Source organism: Schistocerca gregaria, chromosome 7 (assembly GCF_023897955.1).
Source record: "Schistocerca gregaria isolate iqSchGreg1 chromosome 7, iqSchGreg1.2, whole genome shotgun sequence".
Lineage (NCBI taxonomy): Eukaryota > Metazoa > Arthropoda > Insecta > Orthoptera > Acrididae > Schistocerca > Schistocerca gregaria.
The window spans coordinates 205,184,127-205,204,422 of record NC_064926.1 but is presented as its reverse complement, the minus strand read 5'-3'; the positions used below and the strand labels follow the sequence as shown (position 1 = coordinate 205,204,422).

At 39.1% G+C, this 20,296-nt stretch overlaps 1 protein-coding gene across 8 annotated transcripts in view; it reads left to right on the top strand.

Annotated features, from left to right (window-relative positions):
• The window catches only part of LOC126281595 (mediator of RNA polymerase II transcription subunit 25), a 175,332-nt gene extending 157,693 nt beyond the window's left edge, over positions 1–17,639 (top strand). For all 8 annotated transcript variants that reach the window (XM_049980681.1, XM_049980688.1, XM_049980685.1 and 5 more), the window contains 3 exons: positions 1,080–1,238; positions 5,297–5,488; positions 17,342–17,639. In XM_049980681.1, coding sequence (XP_049836638.1) covers positions 1,080–1,238; positions 5,297–5,461 — 324 coding nt within the window. In that variant the 3' untranslated portion in view covers positions 5,462–5,488; positions 17,342–17,639. The remainder of the gene's footprint in view (positions 1–1,079; positions 1,239–5,296; positions 5,489–17,341) is intronic.
• Positions 17,640–20,296: the final 2,657 nt, after the last annotated feature.

Here is a 20,296-nt window from a genome sequence, read left to right as displayed (position 1 = left end):
GTACAGTGCCTACATCACACCACACGTCTATTTGCGCGCCAGCAGCGTGAGAGACTTAAAAGGATTGAGCGATGCTTAGAACTTCCGACAACGACGGGTTTGGCAGTTGTAGGGCACGTTCCCGAACTTCTTTATCAGGAGCCCTAACCATTGAATCGTGATGTGTGTTCGTGACAAACTGACATTTCCTACTCAGACCGTGTAGTACCGCCGACCAAGCCCGGTAAGATTGATGGGGCTGTTTACAACACCGGTAGACCGACACGCGGACGGCAATGACGTGGGTGTTTTTTCGATAATAGTCAGACAATAAGTCACACATTTCTTGGAAGGACAGGGTGGCAGGTTTCCTCAGAGGGGCTAACTGAGATAGCAGCTGATAGACTCGAGGGGAAATCCAAGATAGAAATAACGACTTACACATAGGAGTGTCGACAACGCCGAAAGCCAAGAAGTGTTGCCGCAAACGCTTCTCATAATCCTCCCAGTCTTCAGCGGCCTCGTTGTAAGAAGGGAATGGAGGCAGAGAAGAGGGAGACAGATGATGAGTTAGCGACGTCGACAATGCCTGAATCGCTGCTGTCAGCTGTGTTTGTTGAGCCTGAATAGTAGCCGTCAGCTGTGTTTGTTGTTCAATGAGCGCTTGCATAAGCTGTTCCATGTCTGCCCCGTCATGAACACGCAAATCCACAACGCAGTGAAAATATCCCGACCTCGTCGCCAAAAAGTGTTATAACCTTTAATCACAATAATTGCGTGGATATTCAACACTCTCTCTTAGAAACAATAACTGATCACATGAGTAGAACTCAGTCTCTCGTATTCGACTGCCGTGCCGTGACATGTGGCCGGCGCCGTTTGTAGCAAGGTGGCGCTCCCGCGCTCAGCCGATTTGAGGAGCGCGTCTATCGCCGTTTGCGCGTACTGTCGTGGCGGCACTGTTAAATGTCGTGGCACTATCACAACAGCAGCTGTACCCATTCCACTTTTTGGGACTTGTTAGTCTCATAATAATAGATTCCTTGTTCTTATCTGTCAAAACACCTTAGTTTTAATTTTTAATCTGTTAATTTCTCTAGCAAGAGCAGCAGAAGCAGCTGCGGGCTCAGCTACAACAGATGTCTCAGCAGCAACAGAGGCAGATGACACCACAAGTTCTGCAGCAACAACAGCAACAAAGAATGATGCGTCCAACTGGAATGGCTAACAACCCAGGGCTCCGTCATCTTTTGCAGCAGGTATGTTAATTCTTCCGTAGCACACTGTAATTATGTAAACTCTGACCTTTTCCTCTTATTTAACTTGGCAGGCAGGTGAAAAGGTACTGAATTTACTGGGAAGTAAAACGCCACTGCCAGTATGAAACTCTGTCTAACAGAGCTGAATAAAGTCTGAGCATGTGAAAATCAGTACATGAACAGTGTGTGGTCTGAAATGAATCTTTGTTACTAGTGAAAAATGTTTGACTTGTAATTCAATTGGCCAAGAATAAGATTAGTAATGTAATGTTATGTACGAAGATATGCAAATATTTTAATATGTTATTGTACAAGTAAAACTAAAGAAAAAAGTTCATATAAACATGGGTCCACAATAAAAGATTTTGCCTGTAATTTAGCACCTTTGCTAATATGAAGGCATCACAAAACTGCACGAGGTTAAAGTAAAACATGATTTACATATATTTTGTTGTTATTGATCTGGTGAATCTAATAAAACATGTCTCAGATGTGTATCTGCAGTAGTTTTCCAGAACATCCAGAGAATCAAAGATGTAATTTCATAAAAATTGTAATTTATTAACTACTTGGCTCAGTTTTTTTAAATTTCCAGGCAATTGCACAAATTTTTCAACAGAAGTAGCAGAGAACTTAATTTTGGAAAAATGATGGTAATAACATTAAATGAAACTGTATGAATGTGTCAGATAATCTGCTTTTATTAATACCATAGCACAAAGCAGAAAAAAACCAAGCTCAGTTTTAAGGAAGTTACAAAGTGTACACACAGTTTCACAGTACATTAACAATAAATGTTCAAAAATGTCTCCACCGAGTTCAATGCATTTAGCTGCATATGTATGAACAGATTCTGTTGCTTGTTCCAGTTTCATAGGGTTATTCTTAATTTTGTCTGTTGCATTCATAATGCGAGCAGGTATAACATATGCAATATTCGTTAACTGCAGCTGTAGGATTACCATCACATTTGCCAAATCAGCATATTCCTCTGCCGTAAATTTGAAAGGCTTCCCTATTTCACAAACAATCTATAAAACAAAAACAGTTACTATGTCATTTCACTTAAATACACTGTTCTTATTATGTTCTTTCACAGAACAATATTGAAAACTAACTCATTTCAAGGTTGGGAAACAACTGAAACAACTCACTAACAGTTGCCCAACAGTGACATGAATGTTTCTACATTCTGAATGGAGAGTAAACAAATTTACTTGTTTAATAATCTTTGCTTCTCTGGATATTCTGGAAAACTTCTGCAGATACATGTCTGGTACATGTTTTATTATATTCACCATACCAATAACAGTAAAATAAATGGAAATCGTGCTTTACTTTAACCTTGCCCAGTTTTGCAATGGCTTCATATTAGCGAAGTTGCTAAATTTCAGCAAAATCTTTTATTAGCTGTAACTCCTAAACTAAACATTTGAAGACCTATGTTTATATGAACTTTTTCTTTAGTTTTACTTGTAGAATAACATAGTAAAATATTTGCATATCTTCGCGAATCACCCTGTATATGTGGGTTTCTTTCCAATGTCTGTGTTAAACTCGAGTTGGGTAGAGGTTTTTATTTACTTTATAAATTAAGGTTTTGTTCAATTGGATACCTGTAGCAGTAACATTAAATAACCGAATATTTTCACCTTCGTTTTGCACTTAAAGCAGTTTTCACATGTCGTAATACAGGGTGCTTCATAAAGAATGACCAGTTTCAAAACTACTTATTTATCGATGAAAACTTACTGCAAACATGGGATTGATTCCAAAATACTCATAAAATCTTGTAGTTTTTACTATGCAATTACAAATGCTCAATGTGTCCACTAGCAGCAGTACAGACAGCATCTGGACAGTAACTAAATTCGTCATAAACTTTACACGATATATTTGCTTTTACGGGAGTTATGGTGGCTGTTGTTTTGTCCCTTACTTCTTCTGTCATGAGGTAAAGGGGAAGTGAACACACTTTCCTTCACATATCCCCACAAGAAAAAATCACATGGGGTCTGGCAATCTTGGAGGAGAAAAATGCAGGGCAGTGCCTCGGGACCCAATGTGTCCTATTCAGTGTTTCACTATCTTCAAATGCTGCAGAACTGGCTTTCTCCACACTTCAGGACTCTGATGACTTGATTTTCCAACAGGATGGAGCTCCACCGCAATGGCACAACGACATACATCAGCTTCTAAATGACACTGTGCTTCAACACCAGACACGACACATGGGGCCCCCAAGACACTTTTTTGGCCTCCAAGGTCACCAGATGTGATCCCTGAGATTTTTTTTTTTGTGGGAATATGTGAAGAAAGTGTGTTCACCTCCCCTTTACCTCGTGACCTAGAAGAAGTGAAGAACAGAATAACAGTTGCCACAACTTCTGTAAAAGCAGGTATATAGTGTAAAGTTTATGACGAACTTAACAATGATCTAGGTGATGATCTTGTTGCTGCTGTTGGACACACAGAGCATTTGTAATAGCATAGCTAAAACTCTTCAGATTTTGTGAGTATTTTGCAATATATACAATGTTGGTAGCATGTCTTTATCAATAAATATGGAGTTTTGAAATTGGATCATAATTTTTGAAATATCCTGTGTGTTATGTATGTTTTAACAATGGAAAGTCCAGGACGCAGTAGTACGGTATGAAAAGGGTAGATGGCTACTCACCACAGAGAATAGATACTGAGTCATGGAGAGGTGCAATGAAAAAGATTGCCAAGCATTTAAATTTTCTGACAAAAATGTCCATTTTCTGAAATAAAAAACACACACTACATTCCCCCCCCCACCCCCCCCCCCCCCCACACACACACACGCGCGCACACACACACACGCGCACACACACACATAGCCATTGTCCCGGTCCTGGCAGTCAGACCCTAGTGGCCGGGTACAGTGGCCATGTGCGTGTGAATTGTGCTTTTGTGAATGAATGTGTGTTTTCTATTTCAGAAGAAAGACTTTTTTGTCCAAAAGCCTGGATGTTTAGCAGTCTTTTGCAGTATGCGTCTCTGATACTCGACACCTTCTCTATGTTTCTCTATGTGGTGCAGGGCAATATGCCCTTTTCACATTACTGTATGTTTTCTGTAACTTAAACTACTGTTCTCGTCAGTTTATTTTGATGACTGATAACAGCCAATTCTTCTCATATCTTTTTTATCAAATTCTTATGAGAGTTCCTGACAAAATATTCAATCAGTCATAATACATTTAAGAAACTATCAGAAGTTTGTGGTAAGAACACTAATGGTTTCTTTGATTTTACTTCTAAAACCATCACAAAATACAAAATGCTACCTCCATGCTGTGTGGCTAGTTACATCTCTATTAATATAAACAATAACATTTGCTTAGTTCACAAGTTTACAAATGTTGTTAACTTTTCAGCTGCACCCTGGGTGGAAATCTACATTATCTTATTTGCTATAGAGCGGAGATGCTGAGTCACAGATAGGTACAACAAGAAGACTCCCACAGTTAGAGCTTTTGGCCACTGGCCTTCGTCAACAATAGCGCGCGTGCTCCACCCCCCCCCCCCCCACCCCCCCCGACACACACACACACACACACACACACACACACACACACACACACACACACAAGCAAATGCAACTCACACACATGACTGCAGTCGACTGTGTGTGTGTGTGTGTGTGTGTGTGTGTGTGTGTGTGTGTGTGTGTTGTTGACAAAGGCCAATGGCCAAAAGCTTTAACTCTGAGAGTCTTTTTGTTGTGCGTATCTGTGACTCAGCATCTCCGCTGTATGGTGAGTACCAACTTCTTACCTCATGATATTGTTACATTCTATCCCGGATTTTCTGTTGTTTGATTATCTTATTTCCTCCAACTCTTCCCTCCCTACAGCTAGGTGAAGCAGCCCATATTCCATAAATTAATAATTTTGTGTTTTTTGTTTGAGGGAATTAACCTGCTGCCACTTGATAAATTTAATGTTTGTTTAATTGTTATATAAAGAATAAGTTTAGTTTCTTAGAAGTGTTAGGATTGATAGGCTGAAGACTTTGTAACTTTCTGCACAGCAACCACAGTACAGGCAAGTGCTAGGACAAATGCAACAGCAGCAGCAACAACAACTAGGAGGTCCAGTGGGTGTCCAGAGGGGCGCACAGCAGCCGGGCCCTGGAGGCCAGCCACAGCAGCAGCCACCGTACGACGATGTCTCAGGCTTTGATATGTTTGGATGAAATGCTGGATCACTGATAAGCACTGAGGTAAATTATGACTATGAGAGATACAGCCATGACAGTTATTTCTTTCACAACAGAGCTGTTAAACAACACTTAAAATAGGATGGCCTGGTTGTGTATCAAATTTACCACCACAGTGGATAGTTGGGAGATTCAAGGAGACTGAAGGGCATTCCCTCCAAGGAGGAGGGGAGAGCTGTTGTCTCATCTAACTCCCCCCTCCCCATTTCCTGACACTCTCCACTAGCTCACCTCCCTCTCCAGAAAAAAATTAGAATCTTTGCAGACTGAATCCACATCCTGCTCTGCCACACACTAGTGCTAGTCACAAAGTGGTTTTTCAGGAGCTGGAACGTTTGCACCTTTTCAGTTGGAGCCTCAGAGTTATCCAGTTGAATAAGAAATGAGAGAATTTAAAACAGCTAGCCTCTGTGGTATCGCAATAGCATGGGTTCCTCAAATCTACATATAGTATGAGGCATGTAGTTCACTTTAGATACTTTGTGGTGCACTAAAGATTTTGTTAATCTATTTTGACTCTCAGGAATAGTCACACTGGGCTCGAAAAAATACCAAAACCTAAGCTGTAGGTATAAAAACTATTTTTTCAAATGAAACTATTCAGTTTTGTGGCAAGGTTACACAAAATGAGTAAGTATATTAAGTTGCAATATTTCAAAGCTGTAGTGGACAGTGTGCTGAATTTACTGATGAGTAATTTTTAACATTTATATCTTCAGAATTGTCAGCTGCTTTTTTTTCTTCTTTAAGTGAAACAATTCAGTGTTTTTGTAATATTGGAAAGAACATTTGAAGATGATTTCAATGATGTAACACTTGGAACTTGATCAAATAGAAACAAGGTAATAGCATCACCAGCCACTCTCCTGCCATCAGGAGAAGACCCCACAAATGTCTGCTCTGTTGTACCAAATGTCCAAATGCAAGCAGATATTCAGGGATTACTCATTGTTTACCTGTGCATTTGAAAACCATCAGTCTGTGCTCTGCTGATCAGGCGACTTGCTCATCAAGCTGTTCAGATTTCCACAGTATATACAACAGCCAAAAAATGGATATTGTTTTCGTATATGATGAATGTCACCAAACTGCTAGTAGGATTGTGCCTTTGTATGCTCAGACGTATCCTGATAGTCTCAAGCTCTCACAATCTGTCTTTGCAAATTTTGTAGAAAGGTTCAAGAAACCAAAAGTGCAAAAAATAAAATTTAAGAACAAAAAAGAACCACAGCTGATGAGAGAAATACAACTAACATTTTAGCCGCAGTAACACTCAGTCCACACATTACTTCAAGGAAGCCTGTTTGTGCAAGTAAGACCAGCTGAAAGGATATTCTACAAGTATTTCATCAACAGCTTCATTCAGTGACTTCAGTACAGTTACAGTTCTCCAGATGGTGTCTACAGAAGTTGCAAAGTCATGTCCAAGATATTAGCTACAAATAACCATCATTTACAAACCATGGCAAATCTGCTTTTGCAATATGCAATGTTGGGCAGTTGAATAACTGCACTTTCTGAGAGTAATGGGAAAAAAAACCAGTGACATTGGTCTGTCAGTTTGTGGTGATTAGCATTCAAGGGTCACATCATTTGTCCCTGTTTTATTGGTGTGACTCCAAATAGCCACAACTATCTATAGTTTGTAACTGACATGCTGCTGCAACAATATTAGGAAAAGGATAGATTGTTACTCAGTATAAAAATGACCTATTGAGTTGCAGACAGACACAATGAAAAGGCTGATACACATTACAGCTTTCAGCCAAAGTCTTCTTCAGAGAAGGAAAAAGCACACACACATATTCACACAAGCAAGCACACCTCATGCACATGACTGCTGCCACTGGCAACTCCAATCAGAATCTGGTCAGAGCTGCCAGAGGTATCAATGACGTGTGTGTGCGGTGTGAACGTCCGTGTGTTTTCTTTGCTGATGAAGGCAATGGCTGAAAGCTATAATGTGTATCAGCCTTTTTGTTGCATCAATCTGCAACTGGAGGGGCATCTTCAAGGTGAGCAGCAATGTAACCTTTTCCTAATATTGTTGATATTCCAACTGAAGTTTCCATTGTTTGATAAGCTGCTACAGTTATTAGAAAACATTGCATTTAACATAAGACAATCCATGTGCTACCAATATGGCAGATGTCCAGCCCATTCTGCACAGATAATTACAGAATTTATCAACAAAACATTAAGAGATTGGTCACCTGGGAAACACAAAATGGCCAGTCTGCTGACGATGTTAAACATAGTATAACACATACCTGTGCTGCGGCAAACGCAGATACATTTCTTTGTGCAACATTGTCTTTCTTGAACACTGAATATGTCAGTCGATAAAAATACAAAGCTTTCTTTAGTATAGTGAACAGAATTTGGCATAAAATGACAATCTGGAGAGCAGTCATGATGTACATAATTTTTATTTAATTGTCTTGGCTGCACAGATTTTTGAATAGAATTATTGGTTTAGGCTGTCCAATAGCCATCTTCAGACACTCTCATTCTGCTGCCCTGCAGCAAGTCATAACATGTAAAAATAAGAGAAATGTTATTTCTACTTGTTGTGATTGGTGCAGTGCAGCAGAATGACAGAGTCTGAAGATCGCCATTGCGAAGCTGAAACCAGTAATTCTATATTTAAAAATCTATACGATCAAGACAAATAAAAATGTTGAGTTAAGTGTTTGCTTGCATTTGGTACAAGAGGGCAAACTTTTGTGGGGCCTCTTCTTCTGGTGGCGGGACACTGAAATGCTGCACTTTTATCTTCTTATTATTTGATGAAGTTCCATACATGTTATGTTACAATCTTTTTTGGAGGTTCTTTCCATTGCCTCAGAAAGAAGTATTTATAGTTACATTTAAGGACTGTAAACATTAAAACTTACTTCTGCGATTCAAAAAGTTAACCACATTGGCATGTATGAGATCACTGAATGCAATGGAACTGTGGCACAAGAATGCTATGCCTTTCCTGCAGTGACAGTACCTACATCACAGTACTTTTGTATCATCTGAGAGTTGTTGTGTTACTCTGCATTTTGTGTTGTGCACTTTGGTGATAATGTATTACAGGCTTTTTCACTGTTTTGAAGATATTTCCACAGAAACAAAGGTAATCAGGCTAGGCATCGCCTGCTTTTCATGACTTATTGATATCATCACTTAAGCTACCTGATTATCAGATGACTCAAATTAACAGTGTCATGTGTGTTTACCCTGAATATTCTCTGAATGTGTTTTCAGTGTTAAAGAAGTGTTTTCTTTGATTGCTACAGTTTGTCATGGCAGTGTTAAGCCCAGTGCCCCCACCAACTGTTATTCCCCCTGGTATGCTATTTCTAACTTACTGGAAAACTTCTGAGTATTCAACTGAAGAAATTGGAGGGAAAAAATGTGATGGTTAGAATTTAATTTGATCCAGGAAGTGTTCGTATTAGGTAAAGATAGAACACAGAGAGAAAGCAATAGATCCAGATTCAAATTCTGTGTCTGGCTTAAACTTTGAATTCTCACATTGTAATAATTATAAGCATTTTTCCATTGCACACCACTTTAGTGTGTGGCATGGGGTACTGCCAGAGCGCTATCATTTTCCCCTCTTCTCTGTTCCATTTGCAAATGGTGCATGGAAAAAAATGTTTCAAAAAACTTCTGAATGAATTCCAATTTCTCTGATTTGCTCATTGTGCTGATTTCACAAGATATAAGTGAGTGGAAGTAATATTCTTCACATACCGTCTTGCAATTTACACTCTTGAGTTTTAGTACTAAACCTACCAGTGATGCACAGTACCTCTCTTGTAGCACTGCCACTGGAGTTTGTTGAGCTGCTTTTTCCTACAATTGGTTTTTGTTACCATTCCACTTTAAGTTGCTCTGAACTATTTCTTATAGGTGCTTTGTCGTTTTAACTGCTTTCAGTGATTTTATCACCTCTATTCTAATCAAACAGTAATGAATCTTTTTGCCTCTTTATACAGAGTACAATACACTAATTTTTGTTGAGCATCATTTTCAAGTGCCTGCATCAATCAGCGATCCTCTGCAGGACCTGCAGTCTTCTAGTGTAGCAACACAACTGCATTGCCAGCAAAAAGTATCATGGAGCTTGCAGTGTTATACACGGTGTTACAAAAAGGTATGGCCAAACTTTCAGGAAACATTCATCTCACACAAAAAAGAAAATATGTTATGTGGACATGCGTCCAGAAATGCTTACTTTCCATGTTAGAGCTCATTTTATTACTTCTCTTCAAATCACATTAATCATGGAATGGAAACACACAGCAACAGAACGTACCAGCGTGACTTCAAATACTTTATTACAGGAAATGTTCAAAATGTCCTCCGTTAGCGAGGATACATGCATCCACCCTCTTGTCGCATGGAATCCCTGATGCGCTGATGCAGCCCTGGAGAATGATGTATTGTATTGTATCACAGCTGTCCACAATACGAGCACGAAGAGTCTCTACATTTGGTACCGAGGTCGCGTAGACAAGAGCTTTCAAATGCTCCCATAGATGAAAGTCAAGAGGGTTGAGGTCAGGAGAGCGTGGAGGCCATGGAATTGGTCCACCTCTACCAATCCATCGGTCACCGAAACTGTTGATGAGAAGCGTACGAACACTCCGACTGAAATGTGCAGGAGCTCCATCGTGCATGAACCACATGTTGTGTCGTACTTGTAAAGGCACATGTTCTAGCAGTACAGGTAGAGTATCCCATATGAAATCATGATAACGTGCTCCATTGAGCGTAGGTGGAAGAACATGGGTCCCAATCAAGACATTACCAACAATGCCTGCCCAAGCATTCACAGAAAATCTGTGTTGATGATGTGATTGTACAATTGCGTGCGGATTCTCATTAGCTCACATATGTTGATTGTGAAAATTTACAATTTGATCACGTTGGAATGAAGCCTCACCTGTAAAGAGAACATTTGCACTGAAATGAGGATTGACACATTGTTGGATGAACCATTCGCAGAAGTGTACACGTGGAGGCCAATCAGCTGCTGATAGTGCCTACACATGCTGTACATGGTACGGAAACAACTGGTTCTCCCGTAGCACTCACCATACAGTGACGTGGTGAACATTACCTTGTACAGCAGCAACTTTTCTGACGGTGACATTAGGGTTATCGTCAACTGCACGAAAGAATTGCCTCGTCCATTGCAGGTGTCCTTGTCATTCTAGGTCTTCCCCAGTCGTGAGTCATAGGCTGGAATGTTCCGTGCTCCATAAGACGCCGATCAATTGCTTCGAACGTCTTCCCGTCGTGACACCTTCGTTCTGGAAATCTGTCTCGATACAAATGTATGGCGCCACGGCTATTGCCCTGTGCTAATCCATACATCAAATGGGCATCTGCCAACTCTGCATTTGTAAACATTGCACTGACTGCAAAACCACATTTGTGATGAACACTAACCTGTTGATGCTACGTACTGATGTGCTTGATGCTAGTACTGTAGAGCAATGAGTTGCATGTCAACACAAGCACCGAAGTCAACATTACCTTCCTTCAATTGGGCCAACTGGCGGTGAATCGAGGAAGTACAGTACATACTGACGAAACTAAAATGAGCTGTAACATGGAAATTAAGTGCTTCCGGACACATGTCCACATAACATCTTTTCTTTATTTGTGTGTGAGGCATGTTTCCTGAAAGTTTGGCCATACCTTTTTGTAACACCCTGTATACTAGATTGTTTGCGTGAAAGATAAAAAGTAACAAATCATGAAATCACTCTTCCATCTGTCAGTTTTGTCTAGTGTAACAGCTTCTCATGTTCTGTGTGCACGGTACAAAATACAATTAGAAATCACGTCTGGCATTCAGCAAGCTCAAATTTCGTTTACTTCATGTCTCAAGTGTAAAATTGTACTGAATGCCTTCTGAGAATCAAGGAGCTGAACATCAACCTGGAATGCATTGTTTATGGTGCTCTAAACCTTGTGGGGGAACTGAGAAGTCTGCGTTTTGCAAAATCTCTTTTTGAAAATTCCATGTTTATTTATGCAGAGGAGATTTTCATTCTCCAAAAACATTTTATACAGGCATACATATTCCATAATTCTACAACAGATTGATGCCAATGAGATAGGCCTACTAAATACATGCATCTGTTTGATGGCTGTTTTAAAAACCTGGAATGACTTGCATATCTTTTCTGTTTTCATGGAGCTCTTTGTTACTCCTGTGACCTATGATAAACTGTTCCTAGAAGGGGAATAAGTTTTCACATAAACTCTGTAGAATCTCTCAGCTAACTCTTCTGTTCCAGATACCTTTCCACTGTTAAATAAATTAAGTTGATTTTCTATTCTGTTATCTCTTGTTGTAATATCTGTCATTTTGGTGTTTGTGCTATGATTGAAAGGAGGAATCCTATTGCACTTTTCTGTAATGAAACAATTTCAGCGAAGTGAATGAAATATTTTGGGCCTCATCATGTTATCTTGCATGTCAGGACAGTATGATCACTGGTGCAATTACGTAGATGATTTAATTCGCTTACTGACTGAACATTGCAAAACTTTTTGGTACTTACAGTCAGATTGGTAGGCAAAATTTACTTTCGAATTCAGTGGATACTTCCCACAGTGTTCTCCTTATGCTCAGTTTTTCTTTGTTCAACGTGTTTTTAAATTAGGCCATGATTTTGTCTGCATCTATGCCAAAACCCTGTTTGCTTTTGTAGCACCTTTCAATATGCCTATTGAACTGCAGCACATCTTTCTCATCCCCCACAACACTACTCCACACATACTTGTTTAAGGCATATTGTACAATGTTTTTGAGTTTTATCCATTTGTGCTCCACATCTATGCTCTCAGAGCTGAATACTTGATGGTTACTACTCAGATACTCTACAATTCCTTTCCTGTCACCCTTTCTAAGCAATAATAATTCCCTACCTTTCTTAAAATGTGTTGCAGACCTTTATTTATTGATGCTATAATGCAAGTTTACTTTGGGGAGTTCTGCCATTATTGCTGATCAAACAGGTGCTCTATAAAAGCAGCGATTTCCATGTTTGGCTCACTTTTGATGCTTACCTTCACTCCAATCATTTCACATTCAGATTTTGTAATAATTTCACTAGACATCATTGAGTTTTTTTTCAGCAATAAATATTTTCTAAATATTTGTGTCTAGCCTATCCTTGTGATATACATTACTATCTGAATTTAAGATTTCTCTTCTGTTAACTTCACAAGTCAACCAACTTTTTTGTTTCTAATACTGTGTGGGCATTATTACATTTGATAAATGAAGCCGCAATATGGACAGTCCTGCTGTTTACTAATACCACATTAATAATTTCTCCTTCTGATCTGAAACGATGAAGGATCACCTCCAAGTGTAATGTGGGCATTCTTTCTCCTGTGATGTAGATAATTCAAATCTGAGATAGATTTAGAAGCATCTGTACCTCTACTTTAAACCTTGCACACTTCTACAACCAAACAACTGCAATAAATTCTAGGTGTGTTGCTGCAAATAGTGAGAATGCTTCATCCCTGCAACCAAGTTAGCTATCTTCACCAATTCAGCTGGCTGTCTAAACTAAACAGTAAAGAGTCATCTGTGCCAACATTAGCTACTGTCTGCAATCAGTTGCACCCTTTGTGTTCGTTAGCTGCCAGCAGGGCCTCCTCCATGTCTCAAGCGAGACTTGTGTTTAAGCGTACCAAGTTCACACTGGCCTTTTCTGATCTGCTCACTGTTTCCCTGAAGAACTCAGTTACACACTTAACACTGCAGCAGCTTCCAGTGACCAACATATCTACCCTCTTTGCTTGTCTGGGCTTGGAAAGAAAATTGCTCCCTAGTCCATTGGACAAGGCATCTCATACTAGCTCACATGTGGCATCGGCACAGGAGAGTGTCACATATTTGTTGATAAGATGTAAGAGGGTAGCTGTGGGACCAATTCCATCAATCACATTTTACCCATAGATATGTGAACACACAGTTATCTGCCCCTCCTCCTCGAATGAGGACAAAACAGGCTGTTGTTGCATGATGAAAGACACAGAGGCAACAAGATTTCCAGTGGCATCAGAGGTGTCGCGGCTCAGCAATAGGCAGCTTTAGGTGCAGTCTCAAGCATATCTACCACGGCCAACATGCCTTCCAGCTATTTCCAGACACCAGCCAACTCACATTGTGCCTGCAAGCAACAAGCTCAGTCCCTATCCATTTCCTACTGTGTAGAAACAATATAAAATCATGAAAAATATTCTGACTAAAGTAATCAAAAACTAACTGAGAAACGGTACACTTACCATTCATACACACATGAAAAAAAGTTTTGCATCACCTCAGTTCCGAGAGTTCCGGAACCCATACAGAAAATTGGAATAGAGATCAACATAAACATCATTTCTGCCCTTTTTATTGCTCACGAAAACCACATATTGCATGTTGTACCAACATACAGCAAGACCTTCAGAGGTGTTGGTCCAAACTGCTGTACACACCGGTACCTCTAATACCTAATAGCATGTCCTCTTGCATTGATGCATGTCTGTATTCGTCGTGGCATGCTATCCACAAGTTCATCAAGGCACTGCTGGTCCCCACTCCTCGACAGTGATTTGGCATAACCCCTCAGAGAGGCTGGTGGATCACATCATCCATAAACAGCCCTTTTCAGTCTGTCCCAGGCATGTTCGATAGGGTTCATGTCTGAAGAACATGCTGGTCACTCTTGTTGAGCGATGTCGTTATCCTGAAGGAATTCATTCACAAGATGTGCATGGTGGGAGTGTGAATTGTCTTCCAAGAAGACGAATGCCCCACTAATATGCTGCTAATACGGTTGCGCTATTGGTCGGAGGATGGCATTCACGTATCGTACAGCCATTACGGAGCCTTCCATGACCACCAGTGACGTACATCGGCCCCACATAATGCCACCCGAAAACAGCAGGGAACCTCCATCTTGCTGCACTCACTGGACAGTGTGTCTAAGGTGTTCAGCCTGACCGGGTTGCCTCCAAACACATCTCCAATGACTGTCTGGTAGAAGGCATAAGCAAAACTCATTGGTGAAGAGAACATGATGCCAATCCTGAGCAGTCCATTCAGCATGTTATTAGGCCCATCTGTACTGCGCTGCATTGTGTCATCGTTGCACAAATGGACCTCACCATGGACGTTGGGAGTGAAGTTGCGCATCATGCAGCCTATTTGCACACAGTTTGAGTTGTAACACAGCATCATGTGGCTACACGAAAAGCATTATTCAACATGGTAGCATTGCTGTCAGGTTTCCTCTGAGCCGTAATCCGTAGGTAGCGAAGCATGTCACTGACAGTTCCAGTCTCTCGGAATCTTCTCCATGTCCGAACAACATCACTTTGGTTCACTCCGAGACGCATGGTTGAACTACAGATGACACGAGCCGTGTACCTCCTTCCTGGTGGAATGATTGAAACTGATTGGGTGTCGGACCCCTTCCGTCTAATAGGAGCTGCTCATGCATGGTTGTTTACATCTTTGGGTGGGTTTAGTGACATCTCAGAACAGTCAGCGTATGTCTTCAGGAGTTCTGCGAACCGGGTTAATGGAAAACTTTTTTGATGTGTGTATATCACTCTTAGATGTGCAGAACGGAGTATGTTGTGTCTTTTTAAAATTGAAGGTGAGATCGTTTGTTGAAAACATGTCAATGATACTTTCCAGATTATTAATTACCATTTCTTCTGTTTCTGTATGTATGTAAGGACTGATTACAATACTAGTTTCTTCTGTAAAAAGAAGTAATTCTGCTTGTTGTATACGAGGTATGTCCACAGAGTAAGTTCCGTTTGTTTGAATAAAACAAACATGTACAGATACAGTAAAACTATTAATTGTACATAAATCTACAACTGTTAAACTACTTTTGTACATAACTTCCAAATTTTTTTAGGCACTTGTCATAGTGTGGCACAAGTTTTTGTATGCCTTCTTCATAGAAGGTTGCAGCCTGTGTATTCAACCATGTGGTAACATGTTCTTTCATCTCGTTGTCATTGTTGAAGTGTTGAGCACCAAGGACAGATTTTAGGTGTAAAAAGAGTTGAAAGTTGCTAGGAGCGAGTTCTGGGCTGTACGGAGGATGATCAGATGCATTCCAGTGAAATTCCCGTAAGAGTTGTTTGGTCACATTTGCCGTGTGAGTTCGGGCATTATCATGGAAAAAAACATCATCTTTTGACAGTAATCCTTGGCGCTTGTTCTGTATTGCGGGGCGCAATTTCTTAATGGTCTCGCAGTAACCATGTGAATTGATTGTTTGGCCTCGTGGTAAGAAATCAGTCAGCAAAATGCCTTTTCTGTCCTGAAAAAAAGTGCACATGACTTTCCCAGGTGTCAAGATTTGCTTAGCCTTAACCCTCATTGGGAATGTAGTGTGCCTCCTTTCCATTAAGTGCCGTTTTGTTTCAGGGGTGTCGTACAATACCCAAGTTTCATCCCCTATGACTATCCGAGAACGAAAGCCATCACTTTCTTCATTGTAGCGTGTCAAAAACTGAAGTGCACTGCCCATCCATCATCTTTTGTGTTGTTCAGTAAGAATTTTGTGTACCCAATGTGAGCAAATTTTTTTGAATTTTCAGTTTTTCAGTAACAGTTTCATGAATTAGTGATTGTGAGAGGAACTTCCATAGTAAGGGCACTAAGTGTAATCTTACTGTTGTACTTAATCCTTTCTTCAATTGTGTGAACCTGTTCATCAAGTAACCACAGATGGTTGTCCACTTCGTTGTTCATTGTGCACTTAACCACGTCCTTCATTGAACAATCTGACCCATCTTCTAACCATTGAATCACTCATGGCATTTTGTCCATAAATGTCGCAGATTTGCCGATGAATTTCTTTTGGTTTGACTTTCTTTGCATTTAGAAAATGAATCAGAGATCTGATTTCACATGCAGTGGCATTTTAAATTACGGATGACATTATAAAGAAGCACTAAAAAGCACATGTTGGCAGCAGCGATCTGAAAATGGCGTATGTGTCTTCTCCTTGAGTCAGAGTAACTGCTGTGCATGCTCGGAACTGCAATTGTAACGCTGCCGCAGATATAAATAGAAACGGAACTTACTTTGTGGATGACCCTCATATTAGATGGGAGATTGTTTACATACATGAGGAACAATATTGGACTAAGATTGAGGAACCCTATAAGTGATATTTCCTCAGTCATAATTATGTTCCAGGACTACCTTGGTTCAATTACTAAGTACAACCTTCTGTATTCTTTTGGTTGGATATGGCATTATCCATTGGTTGGCTGTACCATCAACCCCATAAAACGCCAATTTATCTAGAAGAATACTGTGATACACACAATCAGGATAGGTCCTAGAAATTTGCAATATGTATGGTTTGAAATTAGCAGATGAAGAAGTTCATTTGCTCTATACATGCAGCTCTTTTACAATCTCAATCGACATTGTTAAATAAATTTAAGACATCTAGAAAGTAATCATTTTTATGTCATGTCGAAGTCAGGGTATTGCTATGAGTGCTTTTTGGAGTTGCAAATAAATCATATTATGTGTTAGTAATAAAAGTCATCTTGATTAGTTTTAATGTCGTGACTAATGTGTATCATCTTGTTATGATAACTGTCCAGATGTCAAAGTACATAACAACTGTTAGTGCTTAAATTAGCGAAATCAACCTTGGACAGGCCCTGTAGAGAAAATACACAACTAAACATATATTAAGGATACTTGTGTCATACATCTCATGCACCAGGATTACTAATTTTTGTGCTTTTTTATGTGTTTGTTTAAAAAACAAATAGTATCTTGAATTTCTGTTACAGAATAACAGGGGTTCCTGGCAACATGTGTTTGAAGCGTTGCAGTGAATACTGTATCATCATGTATTTCGCAAGTGGCAAATTGTTGCTTGTTCATTGTGAGTAACTTCACTGCTTTGCCCAGTTCCAAAATCCGTTGAGAGTTCATGTGAAGAGTTCCATGCATCTGAAGAATCATATTTTCAAGATTCAGCATTCTGCATACTTTGCTGAATGAAATAATCCCTAAGCATTAACATACTTTTTAAACAATGTGTCAGAAGTTCGAGCGATGGAGAAAATAAAGTAACTTTTTTACATATCCTTTGCTTTTTCTTCAAATCTGTTTTGTTATCCATTTTCAAATTACAGTGTGATTTGTAAAACCATATTGCAGTGCCTGTGTCGTTAAGAAGAATGATGCATTGTTGTTCCTTTGGACATACAGGATGCAGAAACCATGACATATGGAAGTTTGGGTCTGGCCATGGGTTGTGCATAGATAGCAAAGCGGTTAAGGCCACCACTCGTCCAAAGCAAGGCATTCCGGGTTTGAGTCCCAGCCCGGCACAAATTTTTGTTGTCGTCATTCCATTGTAAATATGTTGGTTGTTCACATTTGCAACTGTGAATACATTTCATGTTGCATTTGACTCTTCATTTTAGTTTACTTTTCATGACATAATGATATCATCTCTCCCAATGTTAACAGTTCTCTCTTTCTGTGTCTCCGATGTGAAAAATACTGTAACAAAACTAAGATTTATAATTTTGACACACAATGGATTTTCAAAAGAGGGCTCAGAAATGTTGTGGTATGTGAGAGTAAATGTAGTCATGTTAACCATTACACATAAAGCTTGAAAAGTATTTAGCCTAACAATACAATGTGTATTGTTGGAAATTTATACAATATAAAGAAAGATACCAGAAAAAATACATAAAATAATAGAAGTACAGGTTATAACTTACAAGATAGGGATGCAGTTCACATTACAGAGGGCATGAACAATATCCAGACAGGAAACCTGAGATTTCTAAGAAAAATGAAAGATGTTCCTGTTTGGAAATGCTAGGTAATCATGAGATATGAAAAGAATGAAATGTTATTAAAACCAAAACAAATACAGAAGAAAATGAAAGAAAGGGAAATGCTATATGGACAGAATGGATGATACTGCTGTATTTATTTGATTATAATTAATTTATGGTTAAATAATCATTCAGAAAAATAGGGTTGTCTTATATTAACAGATTAAATTATTGCAACTGTAGTCAATGCTTTTACGTTAGTAGATTGATGTAAGTGTCGTTGTACATATACAGAAGAAGTCTGACTATTGAGATCACATGCAGATTTATTTTGGAAGATATGGAAGGGTGGGTCAGACAAATTATATTTGCACTCGAACATGCTTGAGATTTCCCACTATGCTGAAACATTCCATATGGTATCAATGGTGCTTAAACAATCAAGTGACATTTGACTCGTGTGGCGCTAGTGCAAGGGATACACGAGACACTATAAACTAACCACCACTACCCTCTATTGCTATACTTAAAATTTGACAATTTTGGTAAACATAGCAGAACACAGCATTAAATTCTCGCTCCTCTTGAACTCTTGTTGTATTTGAACAGGATTGCAATAAAAGTTCTCATACATTTGTGTATAGAAACATTTATGGTGCTTTTTAAGTAAACTTATTAATGAAAGGCAAAAATTTTGTTCTTAAAAAAATTACTTGATACTGAATGCAATTCAATATTTAATTTGTTTATGAGAGGCTGTAATGATTTACCATATTGGTTGCAAACGAGAAATTCAGTCACTGTTCACATATTAGAATATCGAGTAAAAATGTTACCTCTTTCTAATCAGCATTAGAACAAGATGGTGACATTCAGATGAAGCAAGAAAGAAAATTAATCCAAAATGGAACATCTAAAAATGAAATAAATAATATTAAACAGACTCTAATTGTTAATGTGAGAATAAATTATAGCAGAAAGACCCTTCATGAAGGTAGTACTGACAGATGTCACTAAGTCACAGGAGAAGCAAATGTTTGAGAACTGGATTGAATTGTGATTGTGATGTTTTATTTATGTATCAGTTGGTGTTGTTCAGATGACCTGCATCTAAAAGGATATTGCAGCCTGTGTTTCACAATTGCTCAAGCACAGCACTATGGCACGGCTGGAGGGGGGACAGTGATACCAGCTTGACTGAGAACTGAGGTAAGTATGGGAGAGGACATGGTAATCAGACAGCAAATTTCATTGTGCTGCCACTGCCAACCAAGGGAATGTATACCACATACTTTGTATTTTTATTAACATCCACCATTTTTGTTAATGACAGTGGTTACCTGTTTTACTGCCAAACACAGCTGGTTCTGTGTGGCTTCAATGTTTGTGTTTGCATCTGTGTTTTTCTTTATCTGTTGCTCTACTAGATCATGATGATCGTTAAAAAAATCTACCTTCTGTTTTAACTCCACAATGTTACTGTTAACTTCAGAAAGTACTTCTTGCTTGGCTTGTTTTTTCATATCATTAAATTTCACTTCAATTTCAGTGCAAAAGCTTTTGGCTAAGTCATAGAACTTCTGTGCGACTGTATCTTGTAAATCCTTGAATGCTTGTTTTTGTTCATGTTTCGTTGTATTTAGATCTTGTGTGATGCTTTTCAGATTCCGTGTCAAATTATCAATTTTGGTATTCATATTTTGTTTCATATCAATGAAACTGGTGTTTATATTATCTAATTTTGTGTTTATGTTAGATAATAACTGTCATAGGAGTGTGGCAGTTGTACTACTGTGATTGCTGTCAGCTGTACCTTCCAAGTTAAGTTTGTGTTGTGAACAAGTGGTGTTGTAACATGTTGGCAAGATTCATATTTGTATCGCTCCCCAATGTTTCATTCATGAGCAGTATATTAATCTGGGAGATGCGTGACATTGTTTCGTCAAT